The 20,262-nt window shown below is 39.6% G+C and overlaps 1 protein-coding gene across 14 annotated transcripts in view; it reads right to left on the bottom strand.

Annotated features, from left to right (window-relative positions):
- Positions 1 to 20,262, bottom strand: part of LDB2 (LIM domain binding 2) — a 213,793-nt gene that overhangs the window by 27,484 nt on the left and 166,047 nt on the right. For all 14 annotated transcript variants that reach the window (XM_064511395.1, XM_064511397.1, XM_064511396.1 and 11 more), the window contains 2 exons: positions 18,700 to 18,822; positions 16,956 to 17,039 (listed from right to left, as the gene is read on the bottom strand). In XM_064511395.1, the coding sequence (XP_064367465.1) occupies positions 16,956 to 17,039; positions 18,700 to 18,822 (207 nt within the window). The remainder of the gene's footprint in view (positions 1 to 16,955; positions 17,040 to 18,699; positions 18,823 to 20,262) is intronic.

The following is a 20,262-nucleotide window of genomic DNA, read 5'->3' as shown; positions in this document are numbered from 1 at the left end:
TAAATAGAAATTCCTATCTGAATCTGAATTCCCATTTCAACTCCACAACTTTCCCCACTCCCAAAAACGGTAAATGAAAAAATGAAATCTCTGAGGTCTCTGAAATGATGTCATTCTTCCCTCCCTCTCTTGGATGCAAACTTGTAAGCACACAGATTTTTGTTTTCATATCCTTCTGAAACAATTTTATTTTTCCAAATATATTTCAACACACTTTCTCATGTGTCTACTATCCTTTCCCCTTCTGATACTTGGTTCAGCAAATGGTGCAAATGAACTGGCATATACAGTATTTGCTTAATCCTATACTCCTTTGAATTGCTGTTTTGAGACTAATGCAGCTATTTTATTACTGTGAATTGTCTGCATTCTGTCCTTGCCTGTGTTGTTTGATTTACTTCGTTCTTTCAGAGTGCGTTCATTCGGGGAACTGATGATAAAGAATCTTACAGCTCAGAGAGCCCTTTAGTTAGCTCCACCAAAAGGTAGAAACTCCTGCTAAGCAGTTTCCTAAAGTATAAGAGATGACACAAGGTATAAAGCACAGCAGAGCCAGAGACTTCCAACCATTAAAAGCAGTTAGAGATTGAATGGGAAAAATATGACACCATTATGGCATGAGTCAATTGATCAAGGCATGGATAAATTTGTCTGCAGACATCACTGACCAACCAGCAAAGCTTTAGCAGGAATAGGCTCTTTCAGAGCCTGTGTTTTTAAGCTTTTAACTAGCTTTGGAGAGAGCAAAAGTCTTGGGGTTCTGCAAAGTAATACGGTATGTAGGGAGGGGTTTGTGCACCGTGAAGTGAACATTTGGGATATGAAGAATATGAGGATTGTTGGCGATATTTTTATATTCTCTAGGTGTGCCCCTGTTTCTCCAATCCTTCAGTAACCTATGGCTAAGTGGAGAAATTGGTTAAACTCTTGTCTTGTTGAGAAGCCAGAAGTCTACAAGTATTTGTATTCAACTGCATAACCTGTGATTTAATGGCCCATCAAATATTGAATAAGCTACTACTTGGAAAATCTCTAGAACTATATGACTGCCTTCTCTCCCTTCTCCCCCACCCCCAGAAAGCAAAGCTAAAAGAAATCATGTGGAAGCTTTATGAAGGGACAGGATCCAAAGGACACTACCCTGAGGCTGCTGTTTCTTAGGTGGCAAAGCCAGTGTAAGCAGCACCATGCTGGTCCTAATACTGTGTGAGCAGCACCATGCTGGTCCCAATACTGTATGAGCCCAGCTATTTGTGTGGCTCTACAGTAAGGCAGCTGGGGGAACTGCACTATCTGAAAAATAACCAAGGGAATAGGCAGCATGTGGGCAGAAACATGTGGCCGAAATTGGTGATGTGGGACAAATGCTGCTTAAGAAACCGATACAGGCTGCCAATCCATGTGTGGGTTTCTGAAAGGAACTGGAGAAGGTTTTCTGCTCAGTGACAGACAAAGGCATTTTTAGGACTGCGTTCTGAGCCAGAACCTTGCTGGCTTGTTTAAGAAAAGCTATTTTGCTTTAGCTCTAATTACTGCTGATTATCTCAGCTCCTCAGAAAGGGTCATTTTGGAGGAGAAGCTGGCTGCTCTGAAGGTATTATGGAGCACAGTGTTGTGATTGTCAGCTCCAGACTCAGAAGAATGCTTGGGGATCACCCTTACTCCAAGCGCACACCAGGGGTGTGCTGGACGGGAGGAACTGAGTAAGATGATGTAACAGCTGGGGGCAAAATCTCTTGGGCCAGGAGCCAGGACAGATAGCAACAGAGAAAACTCCATTTATTTCCATATTGAATTTGAATTTCTTTTTATCTATGTATGACTTTTCTAGTTTTCCCAGTAGCCGAGTGTGATGAACAGGAGAAAGTGTTTTAGAAAAAGTGATTTCTGGTGGAATTCCAAAGAATGGTCATTTATCTGCTAGGTAGAGCTAAAGTTACATTTCTAATTCTCATTCTGATGGAAGCTGCTCCCTGATCCTGGCAGAGTAGCAGCACAGGGAATTCTCCTTCATTAGAGGCTTGCTAATGAAGAATAAAAAACATTCAAAGAATTAAGGAGTGGCTATGTGGATGTAGTTCTTCCACATTTATGATTTCTTTTTTATACTGTATTTGTAAATGAATCTGTTTCAAATGACTTTGTAAGAGTTTTAAGAGCTTTTCTCCAAGATACTGAGAGAACAGCAACAGAAAAAGATCAGCACTGGCAAAACCAAAGATCAGATTTCTAATTTAACATAAAAAGACCCTGGATGCTCACCCATTCAGATTCAAGTGGTTGTGTCAAAGTATTCCCTGAGCCATGATACTCAAAAACCTTGTATTCTGTGTGGTTCAGAGTTTAACACACTTCTGCTCTACTGCCAGGGTGGGAAGAGGCTACACCTGGGCACAGATAAGGTTGAATCCTAGGCTTTGCTTTCCACAGTGAGCATTCATAAGTCTCAAGTCCCTCATGAACTTACTTGTTTACTAGCAGAAACACAAATTAAAGCAGCCTGGCCATGGGAGAGGAATGAGCACAGCTGGGCATGCACAAGCTTCCTGGGAGCTTTAGCACATACAGGAGGTGGTAAAGGAAAGGCTTCTCATTCCCGCGCAGGATAACCTGGCAGCTGGGCAGCCCCATTTTCATGAATGCAGAATCTAGTTGTTCTCTCCTGATCACTTGTTTTTACCTCCAGGCCCAACACTGCATCCACTCTGACCAAGATCAACCCCCTGCTCCAACACTGCTGACAGTGGTGGAGTAAGAGGTTTGCATAGCCCCGTTTACGCCTGGCAGAAGAAAGCTCACATTTTGGACGTGACTGTGTCATGTCAGCATATTCCTCCTTGTTACTGTTGTCTTGTTCAAAGGTCATTTTGGAGGGGATTCCTGGGCCCTTCCCTTATGCAGAAAGGCAATTTGTGCCTCCCTAGCAGTGCAGGCTGCACCCGTCGGGCTGTCAGCTCCGTGAGGAACGGGGGCAGCAGACAGGGCCACTGCGTACTTCTCCCTGCTGGCACACTGCCACGCAGGAAGACTGCTGTGTGCTTGTTACCAAGACATGTAAGATGGCTAAATCAAACATTCAGGGAAGAATCTAAATCAAGAATCTCCACCATTTTACGGGGGAAGATCAAGGAACACTCTCTGCAGCTCACACAAGAAAAATTATATAGAAACTCTGTCATGGTGTCTAGGTAAGACTTTGAGCCATCTAACAGTCTAGCAGTAAAAGGAAGCACCATATTTTGTTTTTACTTTCTTCTTATTGACTATAAAATAGCCCAAGGTCACCAGTAAGCAAAGCGAAGGCTCAAAATACCAACTCTATGCACATACTTGAAACAAAAGTTAAAATTATACCAAATCAACAATAACTCATTTCCATGGTGTTCCACCTGCCCCCGTTAGGTTATATGGAACAAATGTCAAAGAGAGAGCGTTCAGGAAAAAGGTGTTCTTCTGATAAGGCAAATAGCTTTGTAGCAGTTCCTTTGGGGGGAAATAAATAGTCTTCCTTCCCCCCTTTAAAAAAACAGACCAGCTGATCTATTACTAGATTTGTGCAAAGTTTCCACCAACAAGGTCCTTAAACTGCTGTTACACTTCATTTGTGTCCCTGTAAAATAACGTCATAAGGTCCCAACATTATTATCTCACAGTGATTTCCAGATAAGACTTGCAGTTTACATGTGCAAATATCTTTCTCCAAATTGCTTGCACTGCAAACTCTGCTTGGAGTTTGAAAGCCTAGCTGTGTTTTTTCTGTCTCACGTATCACCAGAACAAAGCGCTGCACTCAGCGCTTAGCAATTCTGTTGTGAGGTTCCCAGAAAGGAGCCCATTCTCATCTTTGCGAGCTGCAAGACTTTGCACCACTAACAAAAGAAATGAAAGAGCATATTCTTACTTTACTCATACATGCACACAAGGACCTTACTTAGGAAGGAGTCGCCTTTTTTTCAGATTTTAGCGCCATTAGATGGCACATTCTTAAGTGAAAGGGGTTCTCCACGAAATTCAGAAACTGTCCTCACATCTTGGAGCACGCGTTATATACCAGCTGGGCACTTTTGTGCTTGGCCATTACGTGTCTACTTCCAGTCTAGGTAGCTGGCCTCTTCCAGAGAGGTGCGTAAAGGTATTTTTCTTGCTATTAGAAGTATTTATGGTTTGGGAGTAAAAAGAGACTGTCACTTCTACTGCTAAGGTGACAGAGCAAATTATGAATACCAACTGTGATCCCAGTACACACGGGAACAACAGTAATGTTTTCCTGGGAGAGAAAGAACAGGTACACAGAAGAATGCACATTAATACTGAAAAAAGGAACAGAACAGTGGTAATGGTATGAGGCAAAAGACTGGGAGATCTGATCCTCAAGCTGTTGCCTGTACTTGGTCTGTGACGTTGGTCATATCATGCAACATCGCCCACCAAAAAAATGGATCCAAAAGCAGCTACATTAATTACCTTTACCTGACCTGTGCAATGGGTATAATGTCCCTTGTAATAACATTGTAAGAATAAAAAATTAAGTATTGCAGAAAGGTCAGATACTATGAGAATGGGACTGCAGGTAGATCTAGTTTTTCTGAGTCCACAGAAAACATGAGCAGGCAGGGCACTATTCATAATATGAAATGGCTTTACTATGCTAGAACTTTCAGACACATTTTCCATGATGTCATGGACATATACTTTAGTAAATGTATGCAAATGAACTTTTTTCCCCTCTTCATAATTATTTCTATTTTATAATAGACGTAAGAGCCTGCAGGCAATGCATTTTCCTGTACTTCTTGGATGGCTTGGATGGTTTTCCTGATGCTAAGCAACTCATTCAAGGTGTTTGATGCTGATAAACAACCCCAGATGCACTCCCTGGACTTTCCTGTTACTTCAGTAACACACTGCCTAAACTTGCTAACTAGTATAATTTTTCTCAACTAGAACTAGAGAAAACACAGAATTTTGTATACATAAAAAATATCTATGTGAGGAGCATAAAAAAGTCATCCTAGATCAATCCACTCCGGGTTTCTGTTTAATTTTTTTGAGCACTCCCAAACAGAAGGTTGAACTGTTCATCACCGGAGGCATTTTCTACCCAATCACGATTTCTATGATATTCCAGAGATTCATGCAGTCTTACTTATTAATACAGAGAGTTGAATGTTATTAAATGCATGTTGCTGACAGCCCCCGCAGATACAAATAAAGCAGCTAATGAGAGGAAAAGCTGCCCATATTGCCTTATTCCCAAGGCACAAATCATCTCTAAGCTAGAATGCAATGGCAAATCATCATTTTCACCTTTATATGCATCACCTTCCACGATTACACATATAGATGAATAGCTTTTTGGACTATATCCAAAATGAGCCTTAGACTCAGACTCAAGAACTTGATTCCAGCCTTACTAGTTGGAAGCTGAGCAAAGACAAAATGCATTAATTGCTTTGGGAAAGTATATGCTTATGTGCCTAAATGAAATGAGTATGAGCAAAATTTAAGCAGCTCCCTTTTAAAATCTTTGCAAAACCAGCTCTAAGAACATTAAAAGCATGTATTTTTCCCCTAAGTTTTTTTCATATTTTGCCCTGATTTTCTATTTTATAACTCAGTTTAATTCCACTGAAATCAGCAACCCTATGGTGGTTGATATCTTCTGAAGATTTTTCTTATCTCATTCAAAACCTTGAACAATGAAATCCAACACCGTAAGTTAAAAAGGTAAGCGCCCTTTAGGTGCGTGTGAGAATATAAACTAGGGGTAAAAGCTGGCATGACACATCCATCTGGACAAGTACTGAGTAGCCACAACTTCCATTAAAACAAAAAAGTTATCACAGACCCATAAATACCTTGATAAGAAGTGTCAAAAAAGGCTGCTTTCTTTTTCCCTAATTTCATTCTAAGAAAGACTGGAAACAGAGAAAAAAGAGCCTAAAATACTGCTCCAGACTAAGCAGTGTTAAAAAGTATTTTGGTTTATATTTTGACCCTTCCCATAATTTCTCTGGTTTTCTGTCCTCTCCAAGGAAATAGTCACCAGCAGAATTTGGTGCAAGAAATGGGCGAGGACAGTTTAAGCAGAGACGTGAAAGCATCTTCATGGGCAGCATCCTGCTCAAGCCCCCTGGGTGCTGCAGTTCATTGGCTTGTGTGGGTAGATTTTGCCTCTACTGCTTTTCCTCTTGATTCATGTATTTCTAATCCCTGCTGCAGTAGACAGTGCGGAAAAAAAAAAAAAAAGAAAAAAGAAAAAAAAAGAAAGCTCTTAAAGCTTCTGTGGTCCTTTTATTTGCTCTAAAGGGAGGCAGCCTTTCCTCTCTAAACTGCGTTTGTACTCGGAAGCGTTTTGAGCCATGCACAGGTGCCCCCGTCATCTCAGCAGAACTGGGCTGATCTGCGGCAGCCTTGGAGGCTAGGATATGACAGTGTCTACACCTCCTTTGCTGCTGTGAAGCTCACTGTATTATTGTGATTAATCTGATAGTGTTTGTACCCTGTATTTTTAAAAGTAATGAAATATATAATTACCACAGGAAAAACTCTGCACACCCTTACATCCCTGGCACCTGGAGCAAGGCCACTGCTTTTTGAAATGTTATTCCAGTTTGCATACTTGCATAACTGAAAGCAGGATTCTTCCCTACCTACTACCTACTATACCCAAAGGAAGCTTATCTGAAGTAGCAAACTGGCCCACAGCAGTAATCAAAATGTTAAAATAAAGCTATAGGTACCAACCTATCCTGATACTAAACCACAAAGAAGTTGAGGGAGCTGACAAATAAAGAGACTGGATGGTCTTAAGAATACAATTAGCCACCAAGAAGGTGCACAAAAGAAAGAAAAAGTGTCATGAATATGATTTTGGTGATAATATTGAAAGATTCCAAGAATATACATTTTGTTCTGAATCATTTTTCATTCTCCTTACACTGTTAGCTATCATAATGAGCAAGCTGTATTTCATGTTCTGTTTCTTATTGCAATTATTTTCATAAAATTAATTCATTTTTAAAATTACATTGTTCACGGATACATAGCAATAGAATATATGATATGATACCCTTTGTATGGCTGAACATTTCATCTCACACAGTAGAACAGAAAATCAGTAAGGCATCCAAGGATACCCTGGAATACCACCAGGATATTGGGAGAGCTATAAAAGACAGATACTTGCTATTAAAATAGACTATAATATTTCAAATGACACCATAGCTCTAATATATCTTGTCAAAAGCTAATAAACTGAAAGGCCTGATGGTGTTTAGAATATTGAAACTTTACTCCCTTTGTTTGCGTATCACAATCAGAAGATTATTCCATTTTCTAATTCACTACTTAGCTTGGAAAGTCTCTAAGAAGAGACCTAAGTCTTCCTGAGGAACTGGGCTCTACATTACATTCTGGTATATATAATAGCTAATACTTGTGTTGAAGGTGGTGTACCTAAGAAACACAGCGGGCTCCAGAGCGTACTGTGGTCTCTGGTTAGTCACTAACACCATTTTGTTTAGAGGGTGCTTGGGTTTTCCTTGGAGGTTTTGATCCAAACCTGATTGGATCCAATCCTGCTTTGTAAATGAGATGCTGTGAAATCAGCCTAAGGAGGATGGCTGTGGGCTTTTTTTCATGTGCTTCATACTGACTTTATGTAAAATCATCTTATTTTGAGTAGAAACAGTGCACAGTCCTTTAATTAAATCAGCCCTAAGTTTTGCCTGAATGATTAATAAAATGAGAAAAATCTCTGTCTTGCTATGAAAGCCCTATTCTTTTGTATTTCTTCATTCTTTTATATTCCTAAACCTTTTCCTCGAATCAGATCCCCAAGTTGATATTTGTTCCTTTGGGCTCACCTAAGCACTATAATCTGTGGCTAAATCAAGTTAATTTTCTTTTGTCACAAAACTCCAAAACAAAACAACAAAAAATGCAATAAAAATAACCATTTTTTGTTGTTGTTGTTCACGAAGCATGGCATTTTCATGGCTAAAATTGCCCAAGGGAATGGAGAAATTAATTTCAATAAATTGGATTTTATGGGTATAAAAGATCTCTGAATAAATGAAAAACTATGAGATGACATTTGGATCAAAGGAGGTATACCCATTGACTTTAATGGATGTTGAACTGGATCTTTGATTAACAAACTGCATTATTATGAAGTAATGGTGAGGCAACAACACTAACGGGAAAGCATAACAAGGCAGAGGAATACAAAGGCCATTTTGAGGTGTGTGGGGGGGAATATTCAATATAGCCCAGATTTTTAGCTGTGCAGCTCATAGTACCAGAAATGAAACAATTCAGCTGGGAAACAGCGTAAACATTTTGAAAATGTCTTCTGCTTACATGCTGCTCACAAACCTCACATCAACATCACTACATGGCTCAACACCTCTGCTCATCAGCACTGCCTGTAGACTCTCCACAATGATATTACCCATTTCATCTTATGAGTCTACCTTAGGTAAAGTAAACACAAAATCACAGGTCTCTGTTTCTTGCTTTGATGCACCTGTTGCTATTTCTATTAACATGAATGGAAGGTCTGCAGAGAAATCAAAAGCAAAATACAGATTCTGCAAATTTACGACCACCAGATAAACACTGATATTCGTATATGTGTACATGTGACAGTGAGACAGTTTACAGTTTACTGAAGTTCTGTAACATGTTACTACAGATGGAGAGTATTTTCAATTAATGTAATTAACTGGTAAATTCCTTAATAGTATGGTTCCTGGGGTACTTACAAAAATGTGTTTCATAATTTTTTATATATATATAAAATAAATAAAATATAAAATATATATATACATATTCATTCAAAACAAGCAGAATGACAAACCAACCTTTTCTTTCTCTGCTTTTTTTTTGTTTCAGTTCAAATTGTTTTGTAAATTATGGTAATCCTGTACAGGCATGGGTCTGCTCTCAACTGTACCACTGAAATCAGTAGTCACTCTACTGAAGTGAATAAATTTACATCATCGTGAGGCCAAAACAGATCAGACACAACTGCTAAAACATTCCCAGATCCAGAAGTAAGAAAGGGACATTTACAACTCAGGATCTGTGCAGGTCCCCAACACTTTCTTATTGCCCTCTCCATTCTGGCAAATTTGGAGATGAGGCACAACCGGAAGATCAGCGTCAGCTGCAATGAATGCATACTGCTGCTCTCCTGCCTACCCAGCACGCATAGCACTCAGGGAGCTATCGGGGCTGATCATCATCTGGGTGGAGGCGGCTGGAAGAGTTTTTCCATTACATCAATCTCCTGATCCAACCAACGGTGCAGCTCCGAGAGTGCTTGCACCTCTACAGGGGGGTGACTGCCTCAGACTGAGGCATGCATAAGCCAGCCTGCTCACACCACAGAAACCCAGGACTATCATTCACTTTCGAAACACTTGTTTTACATGAGTACATAGAGTCACTTCTCTTTTCTTAGATTTTCTGTTGTGAATAGAAAATGCCTAGGTTGTGGCACAAAAAGTGGGAGAATACAGATGGGCTCTGCGAATGACACAAAGTGGGGCGCACCATCAGTGCAGACAAGATTCAGAGTATCACGTAGGAAGGACGGGAGCTTTACAGAATCGTACTAGGAATAGGATGAAATTCAAGATCCCAAAGCACTTGCAACCACGCACTGAGAGAATAATGACATGAATTTGTGCTGAGCACATTATTTGGAAATAGCAATGGATCAGGAAGGATGTGGACATACTGGTGGTTCCTAAGCTGACTGCAACCTCTGATGTATGGAAACATGGAAAAGGCAAGTCTGATCCTGAGATGCATCACAGAAGATCTCTCCAGCAGAGATGCCATTAAGCAGAGATGCCGTTCTGCCTAAAAAAGAGTAACTGAGGAAGGGGAAGGGACAAGCAGTCTAACCAGGAGGGTTAGCTACCTGGAGAAAATTATTAAAAAGATTACATGACCTAATTGCTTGTGATCACAGAATAAAGAGACTCAGGAAATAATCTTTCTGAAGATTAAAAACCATAAGGAAGGTATAGGATTCACTTTCCAAACAAAGAACACAACATAGAGCTGCCATGAAGCCTTTTACAATGAATACTTCCCTCTCTAAAATAACTGGCTTTGCATTAATGCCTATTTCTTGACCTTTTCTGACCACCCATCCCTCTCTGCATAACGATTTGCACCAGACACTGATGGATATTCAATATTCAACAACTAATTAAAATTTTTGCTGTTTTCATTGCTTTGAACAAGAAGCTGTTTTGGGCGTTTTTAGGTTTTCATACAAATCCTACCTCTGCAGCTCTCATTCCTATAGTTAATTAATAGTTATTATTATTTATGACTGCACTGCATACTACTCCAAGCTTTAATTTGGTCCTCTAAAAAACAGCCTCTGGCTGTATTCTTGGGATTTTTTCCTCATCTTTTTTCTTTTCTGAAATAACATTATTAGTTCAAACCTTGTAGCTTGTTTTTTATACGGCTAATACTACGTCTTTGTCTCTTTCTCCCTTTCACCCTTCTGACTTTTTTCTTTTTAAACTTCTCCAACCTAACTTCATTCTGATTTGTAACTCATGGATGCTCCAAGGACTCACATTGCTGATTACCATCCTTCTATTCTCATTAGTCCAGACCTTAATTTTATTCCAAAGGTCATATGGTCTGTATGTCCAGTGGGCACAGTAGTTGGCTTGTGTTCATACACAATATATCTTTCTCCTTAACCGAAACTCATGAGCCTACTAGTGCCCTTTGTATGAAGACTGGCCTTTACCATCTCCAGAATACTGGTAAAATTTGTCCTGTCTCTACTGAAATCCTGATTTGTTCTCTAACTGCTTACTGTTCCCATTCCCTATTTTTTACTGACTTCCAAAATTCCTCCTGTCCACAGAAACTAAGATCTGTGAAACCAATGCACAAGAAGTAGCATAACTCGCCAATAGCTATGCTACTGCACTGGCTTGTTTACTTTCATAAGTCTGGTTTAAAATACTTTCAGGTTTGCTCCATCTTATTTTGCCTCTGTTATGCTGCAGTTTCCCCATCTATAGAATACTTAATTTCTTTTAATAAAGTGCTTAGAGATGAGAGGATAAAAAGCACAATACTATTATTATTTACATTATTTACATTAACAACATGAATATTATCTTTCCAACTTGGCATCCATGTCCTATCTCTTCAGATTTCATTTTCTCTTCAGAATATTTCTAAGTAAGTTGGTGCTTCATTTTCTACCTGTCCCATTTTCTGGAACTTGCCCATCCCTATTCCCTTTTCCCACCCATTCCATCTTAATCCCTTCTTCTTTAAACATTCCTCAGTAACATTTTCTCTGATCTCTTCTGCTTAGAAGAGACTAATTCTTGCTACAACTATTCCATGATGTTCAAAAGCTACCATTAGACTGTATGAGGTGTTGGCAAGAATACATTTCTTCTCATTTATTATTCTGAAAGTAACATAAAATTTTCTACGAAGCATTAGATGCACAAAAGAGAGAAACAGAAACTACAGTAATCATTACTAAAATAAATGCTAAGAAATTACATCACCACAAATCTTGGCAGAATCAGCTAAGTATGGTTGGCATAGATATATTATGTGGATCCTTCTGTGAGAACCCTCTGATTTTCACTGCATTTTCCTGAGAAGAGTTGTCCCAAGCTGAATTTTTTTAGGTTAAAAAATCCTACCATTTACAGGCATGAGATCTAGGAAATGTTGTGCCTGCTTACAGGGTCTCTAGCTCTGAGGATTCTTTAAAATTTGGACAGCTTTTATAGGAAAATCCCCAGAATGATTAAATGATCCAAAACCAGTCCTTTGAGTACTTTTGCCATCTTAATGGGACTCTTTATTCATATCCATTAGGATACAACATCTCACTACATGATCACATCCTCTGTTTCCCTAACACCCCACATTCAGTGCACAGAACAAAGTAAATGAAGTTGCTATGTGTAGGACTTCATTCTCTCTATTGAAGAAATTGAAATGTGCCAGGAGAACGAAGCAGGGAACTGCAGAAGAAGAAAGGATGAGCTTAGAGTAATCACATGCTGCTTTAAAAATCTGCCTTCTGCCCCTGTCTCTGCCACTGAGCTCTAATGTGGTGCTAAGACTTGGAAAAAAAGCATTTTCAGAGGTGCGTCCCCAGGAACATTGTTCATTTTTGAACTGTGTACCTCACCTGAGATAATGGACTGCATCCAAAGCTTTGCTATTAGTATATGGCATGAGATAAAATCCTAAGTGCTCTGCAAAATCAGACCCTTGCTTGCTCAGAATTGCCATCTACAGTTAGCTGACTCTCCTGAGTGCTTCAGTGTTAATCTGTGTGCCTCAACACCACAGGTGCAAACCAGGCATGTTAGTGTCTCTTCACCTGATGGGTGGTGATATGTAATCATTAACATTTGCAATTGATTGAGAAACTAGAGTGAGTCCACAGAAAAGCCTATGAGGAAATGAGTAATACAGAAGAACCGGCTATCCAATAAATGCTAGCCACCCTATGCACAGAATGAGTCAGGGATTCTGTGGGAAGAAAAACAATACATGATGATGTAATTAGATGATGATAACTTAATGCAACTCACAAAAGGAAATGAATTCGTGTTGCATGGGCACTACAAATATGGCATTTCTTTTCCCTGAATATCTGACTTCGCACCTTTAACAGTACTTGCATGTCATCTTTCTCTCTCTTCACTGAAGAGTCAAATAGTTGTAAAATATTGACCAGATAGCTGCCACAAACCTATATATGTTAGAAACAAACTAGCTCCCAAATGACTTGAGTTCATATCCTTTGCATGCATTACACCATATTAAGAAAAGTAAGATTCCCCAGCACATTAAAGGGAGCTGTCGCATGCACATCTATTTTGCATGTGCAAAGGAAAATTTTGCATGCACAATGTGTATACATACAAATGGATTTTGATTGCAACGTTAAGTATTGCCTTTAGAAAATTATGTCCCATTAAATAATTCATATTATCCTCCTAGTAAAAGAAATCTGAAAATGTCTAGTGAGAAACCAAATTAGTGAAAGTGGGGATTCAGAAAATATTGTCTTCTGTGTTGCAATGGTAACACTTTACTATTGGTTTACACAGAAAACAAATTGGATAATTTGTAGCTCAGATAAGCCTGGGCTTAATATAGCCATGTAGGTTGTTAGGGGAAATGGGACTGTGCATTGCCCTGCCTCGATGATGGCTCCAGACACAGAGCAGGAGAGCCCTGCTGCACTAGCTCTCCCTTTGCAAAGGGCAGATGCAGGTTTGGCTCCAGTAGCTCTAATGAACTGGTTACCAGAGCAGATCCACAGTGTGGGGAGGTTGGAACTGGGAAAGAGCTCTAAGAAATCACTCCATTGCATCCAGATAGAAGAAAAGACAGGCAAATTTTGAAAACCTGCTGGGCAAGATGCAACTATATTTCAAGGCTCAGGCCAGTTAGTCCTGCCTAATTGACAGTGCAGGATGGCATTTTATGATGAGAGAATATACGATTTTACAGAAGGCAGCAAGGATTACTTGAGCTGCAAACTGTGACTAGTGCTGCTAGCACACAACTACTGCTGAGAATGGGTTCAAATCCATTATACGTTGAAGATGCAAATGAAATAGCTGAGCAAGTAGGAAATTACATAGGCAAAATTTTAGGAAGGTGACGTGTTGGGACTGAATTACTGCAGCTTGGTGGAAACCACTCTTCCAAGTGTTATCTCCATCCTCAAACTCTGTACAGGATTCCTGTTTGTTCCTGGAGTTGTACTGAGACTAGGATATAGGTCTTGGCCTTATTATCTGTTAGTTTGTAATATCTACTACTTGATGACTTGATGAGAAATTACATTTTAAAAAGCTTGATATTAATTTAAAACCTACACGGTTTTGCTCATTATTTCTGAGACAGCCTATTCAACTCCTATTCAGCAGCTACAGCAAAGTCTGCTGACCCCATTGATGAGGTAATCAATTATGCTGGAACAAAAAACAAACTAGTAACGAGGAAGAAAGGAAGCCTATGGCTTTACACAGAGCCAGAGAAAACAGCGAGAAAGAGCATTTGGCAAATGACACAGGACAAAATGCTTCATTTCCAGGTTCCAAGGAAATATATTTTAAATTTGTATTAAATATGATTTACAAAATCAATGTTCTTCTATGCTGGATAGCTTTATTTAGAGTGAATGCAGACAAAACAGGGCACACATCCAAAGCTGTGGCTCTATAGGCATGTGGCACTCTGGAATGGAGGTTTATATGCCAGCAACTGCAATTATCCCGACTAGTAATGATTTAGCATTCTGTGATGTCTACGGTGTAAGAAATATAGGCTATACTTTTATATCACAGCCATCTGAATTCCAGGTTTAAATTCTGCCTTTAAAAAGGCTGCAGCACAGCTTGCTGCTGTGTGCACATTGGAGAATAAAAATGATTAATTCTGCCCATCAGTGAAGTTTTCGCTTATGAGTATCACAAGCCTTTGCTGTATGCAGCAGAAAAAAACAAAAAGAAAATCATTTATATGCTTAGTTTCAAATCCTTATTTAAAAACATATAACAATCCTAATTACTAAACACTGGGAAAATTGAATAAAATATCATAAAATGCTGATGTAAAAAAACCAACTACCTTAAGCCTAAATCCATTTACCAGATTTTTTTTTTTAGTGCATGGTTTTACAATCCTCATTTCAGAAAGGATTTTCATGTTAAAATTAACAAAAGAAAGTAATTGGGAAAGAAGTAAATCAAACTGGAAATATATCATCTAATATGAGCTCCCATGATGAGCTGAACATCTGAAAAAGAGCAGAATGATCAATTCCTCACTGCAAGACAGAGAGAAGCAAAGGGTGTCTTGAAAAAAAAGATTTCCTTTTGGAATCACCACAGCAGGAGCCAGAGGAAGCTTTGCACCCAAAGACCTAATGTTGTCTGTTAAGCTAACAAAACTAGACTGGAAGAAGAAAAAATGTAAGGCTTCATCTTTTCATCCCTTTCCACTTCACTGCTTATCTCCCTAGTGCTTATCTTGATCCCAGTTTTCTTTTTCTGAGGATTTTTTCTCCCTCCTCCCCTTCCTTCCTTCTTTTTTTTTTTTAATCCTGACATGGGTATCAGCATGGGCATGTGATGCCAGCTGTGTCCTAGCAGTCCCGCCTTTCTCATTCACATTGTCACATTCCACATTTACAGAATATGCCACGCAGGACCTCGAAGGGACTGGCAATATAGTGCTGCACCTTCCAAATGGCATTGCGGGACCAGGCGGAGGCTACAGACTGAGTGACACAGATTGCGCAGGCCAGCCTGAGCGCTTGCCAGTGGCGCTGGTCATGCTAAAGGACGCAAAGACCTCAGAAGCAGGGCGATGCCACAGGAAAAATATGAAAGGAATTGTGCAAGCAACAACACCTAAGACAGTTGCTTGTTGCCCCTTTGCTGTTAGGGCATAGTGCAGGACTTGATGTGACTTTTGAGGAACCCCCAGTGGCAATTTCTGGAGAACATGCTCCAGGATGCCCACACTGAACAGACAAACTGCAAGATTACGGCTGTATGGATCTGTTCTGTATACCAAAATGCAATGGTCAAACTATGTACCGAACTGGATGCTAAACTGACTGCAAAAATACAATACACATAACGTAGACATAGTATTCTTGAATTTATCCATGGAAAAAATTCTAATGCAACGTATTATTCCTCCTAGCATTTGTGACAAATTCTTCCCTTAGCTACACTACCTCAGACCTGCCCTGCATAACTTGAACTGTAATTTGAACAGTACCTTTTACACTAGCGCCAGAAAAACAGCCATGAGCAGTAACTTACAAGTTGTAATCTATAACCTGTAGAGACACAGTGAGAGAGATTTCACCAGATGTCTCAGCCCAGCACACTGTCCCACCTGAAGTTCAAATGACTTTGGGAGCAGGACTACATCCATAGGGAATGCGTTGCAAGGATCACAGACCTGAATGAAGTACCACTAAAATAAAGATAATCTAGCGATTATCTGTAGCTCTACATTAGGCTGAAAATATCTACATTTTCCAGAATTTCCTTGTTGTCTTAAAAATCTATGTTGAATAAGTCTTCATGTAATTCAAAGGAATAAAATCAAATATTCTTGGCCAAGTTACCTTGGTGTATCACTGGGCAATTTGCCTCATTTTATTCACTAATGGCATATCTAGAAATAGGAAAAATCTGCATTTTTAACCTTGAAATATGAACTTTACGAATACATATTTCAGTGTGTGCACTGTAAGCCCACACCAGGGAATACTTTCAAAAAATAAAAATAAACTTCCAAACTTTGAATGCACTTCAAGGGTCAGAAAGCAATGGGAACAAAATGCATTATTTAATCATAAAAAACACACTCGCTTCAGTGCAAGACTGAGGAAAGAACTCAGACTCCCAGAGGCAAGTGAAGTGAGGACTGCTTTGAGGGACTGCTGCAAACAGGATTGGCGCTGAGCTTTCTTGCAGCCTTGCCTCTGCCTGGGAGAGGTGGGAAGGTCGAAGAGGTGGAGAAGACTGGCAGCTGTTAATAAGAACGAGCTGCCATTTTCTCAGGAATAGGGAAACAGAGATGAAAAATGGTGGAGAGCTTCTTACTAACAAAAAATAAGCCCATTATTCAAAGTTGAGAAGAAAGATCATCAAAAACACGGGGCTACTCACACATTCCTTTAATTCTACAATAAAATTCTTACCCTTTTTAATGGCACATTGCTACTAGCTAGATCTTTATTGTTGTCTCTGTATTTCTCCTTCATCCTCATTAAGAGTTAGGTCCATTTCTTTCCTGACTGACACCGGCCTGCTCTCCTTACCTTGACTCAAAGATAACAGTAACTTTTAAAAAATGCTCACAATAACCATCCACTATGGTACGCTTACCCTGAGGTAGTTGAGGGTGAAGTTTGTCAGACCCATTCGAGTGATGTTTTTGGACAGCTGCTCCAGCACCTGAGGGTCTTGTGCCTAAACATCAGAGGAAAAAAGAATTTTCACTTCGCTTTTCGTTTGTTTTTCTTTATGTGCTCAGTCGAGTGCAGGGGAGGGTTTTCTGAAGAGGTGTTGTTCCTATAGAAAAACTACATTTGGAGACTAAATTTAAGTCACAGGGTTACCACAAGTACTGTTCTGCTGTTTGAATAGCAAAATGCAAAACCTCAGGAAATTGGAGCAGAATAAAGACTGTTTTGCAGTGTCTTTCTTCTGCCCCTGCTCATCCAACAGACCAAGGAGATGTGGTCATGGAGGGCAAACAAGCAGACTGCTGTGCCTGGGAGGACCCCACCACAGAGCTTTTTGAGGGATCAGAGCATACCTGTAGGCTTTCATTTGTTGGCTGGGAATCCAAATAGACTAAGCAGATAAAGGCAGGAGTAAAGAAAGTACCACTTTCTTTTTGTGGATAAGAAACTGAAGTAGACAGTTCAGGAATGCTCACTCAACTAGGTGCTGCAGTAGGCACCTGCAGCAGATCTATTCATGTAAATGGCATTAAACGCAGCCTGGAGAACCCTTCTGATCGAGGTTATTTTCCCAGAATCAAACAGGAGAAATCTGAGCACAGTTCCTCCCTGACCCAACCAGAAGCCTACCTGTGAGACCAGGCTTCTCTTTAAAATGAGATCAGTCTCATTGCTAAAATTAATACCTGCTGGTTATTGGCCAACCCTCTTTGAATCACAGCCCCTAAATACAGAACATTGCTCATGGCCATCCTCATTTTCTCTTAATGGGATGCCGCTGAAGAGTTCAGAAGATTAGCCCTCTGAAATAAAAGGAAATCCCTAGGAGAGAAATGGTGGGCCAGATTTTCAAAGCCATTTCTTCAGGCCTGTAATAGGATTTTCAAAAAAGTCCAGGCTGCCTAAGTCTTTTAAAATTCCTCACTAATAATGTATCTGTATCATAGGATATCAAAGTAACTCAATAATGTCAAAATAAGGTCATTTATTTGACCCTTTGTTCTTACCATCTCTAAAACCATAGTCCTGCAATTAATTTTGGATATGGAGCCCTACTAATATGAACGCTTCTACAGTGCGGAACTGAAAGTGGCACTAATACGCTGTATTTTTTCTCCCCAACAATTTACCTCATAGTATTTTGATGTCAGCTGTAGAATATTTAATATATTTTCATGTTCCAATGTTTATGTTTTCATTCAAACACAAAAAAAGACTTGAAATGTGAAAAAACAAGACCTGGATTAAATTTCTAAAGGTTTCTAAATAAATGCATAGTATTTACCTGTGCTCTGTCTCATGCAGGAGTGAAATTAGTTTGTCTTATTTAAAGACTAATTTCAGTTTTTATGGAGAATGATGACAATTCACTGTCTTTAGTGGGGAATATTAATAAGAACAGATTTTGGCCCCAAATCATATAGACCACCAAATGGAATTAAATGAAAAAAACTATGTGCTAAAATGAAATGAAAATACAGCAATAGTGGCAACAATAGAACGCTGAGAAGCAAGAGAGTGATGAAAGAACTTGTAAATGGATGTGGTTGCAGGCAAAACAAAATATTTATAGTTAATTGCCTTGGGTGTGAAATTTGCTAGAGTTCTTTATAAACCTAATCTCATCTCTTTGCATTAGGTCAAGTGAAAAAAGGATTACTTACATGCATGGCTAGAATGCTGCGTGGGACTAATTCTCTGTACTGTCTAATAGTAAAGTGCCATGTTTTTATTCTCATAAGATCATCAAAAGTAAACTCCAAGATAAGACGTCCTTCTGTGCATACCTAGAATACATAAAATACATGAAATAAATGCCCAGGAATTTTGTTTTTAACAATATTGTATCATCAATTAATTTAAACAACACTCAAGAATATCAGAGCAGTATCCTATTGTTCATCTCTGTGAGACTAATTGTTTTTCCTTCTCTTGAGGAGAGAAAAAGCAATGAGGGAACATGACTTCATAGGCCTTATCGTGGAGACAGTAACTATAGATTTTATAGCATTTTATAAACAAAGAGCACCGTGTGCACTAAATCTTATTTATTGCATCAATCCTCTTTCCCTTTCAATTCACTACTGCTAATTAATGACTCAACCTTTCAGTGCAGGTGACTGCAGTGCAATTGCACACACTTGATGTAAAGTTGCTGAATCAGGCATTTCCAACTTTTATGTTGATCTTCCTTCAAAACAGACTGGTATATAAACCAGATTTTATATCCAGCCCGAGTACACAGTGCCTTGTAGGGCGGTGGTCAAACCTGATTTTTTTCTTTTTTTTTTTCTTTTTGTCTTTCCCAAGCATTCCTGTCTTTTCCAAGTATTCTTGACTTCTCCAGGCATTTTATCCCATTTTTATTTTTCTTTCATTTCTTATCTGCTTTTATTAATCTCCCCTGCCAAGGAAAGCCAGGCTGTGGTGCGCCCCGTCGGGCTGCATCGGCTGCATTGCCATGGCGGGTTCGGGAGCCGGGGCAGCAGAGCAGAGACTCTGAGCGGGCCGTGCACAGCCCCACAGTGCAGCCTAAGAAAGCAGAGACCGTAAGGGAGGAATAAATGCAGCAAGTGGGAACTACTTGAATATGAAAAACAAAATATAATACTGGGGACTTTTAAACAGCTGTTCGCAGCTTCACGTGGAAAAAACACTATGGTCCTCTTTAAGATGCAAAATACACTCCTTGCATGGCATCCTGCCTCAGGGCACCATGGAGTACTGTAAATGATGCCTGATCTGAAAATTAGCTACCTCTGGTTATTTTTCTGATATCCGGGTGTTTAGCCTTACAACTCCTGTTCAAAGTAAACTCGCAAGTGCAGGGCACAGAGATGGGGCAGCGAGAGCAATTGGTGCAATGCCTTTATAGGGCAGAGCACAAACACCTGCTTTATCCTTCCATTTTGAAGGAAGCTTCCTGCAACTTGAGTTTTAATTCAGCTACTGCCTGACTAAACAGCTAGCCAGGCTACATACTGCTGAGCCTTTTTGCAACCCCTGAACGCAGCTCCATGTAGCTCCCACTACAGCAATGCGTGGTCTTTCTGCTTAACAGTTCACTTAACGTCACTGCAGTTTTTCCTCATAGTTGTTTCTGCAAAACCAAGTAATTTTAGCAGACTTATTATAGAGATGAATTCTTGTAGGCCCATGAAGACGAATCTTGCAACAGGTTCTCATCTGCCCTTTCCAGCTTCCCTTAGTGCCTTCAAATTTTTTAT

Source organism: Dromaius novaehollandiae, chromosome 4 (assembly GCF_036370855.1).
Source record: "Dromaius novaehollandiae isolate bDroNov1 chromosome 4, bDroNov1.hap1, whole genome shotgun sequence".
NCBI lineage: Eukaryota > Metazoa > Chordata > Aves > Casuariiformes > Dromaiidae > Dromaius > Dromaius novaehollandiae.
The sequence above is the reverse complement of the archived record's forward strand: the minus strand, read 5'-3'. Positions and strand labels throughout refer to the sequence as shown.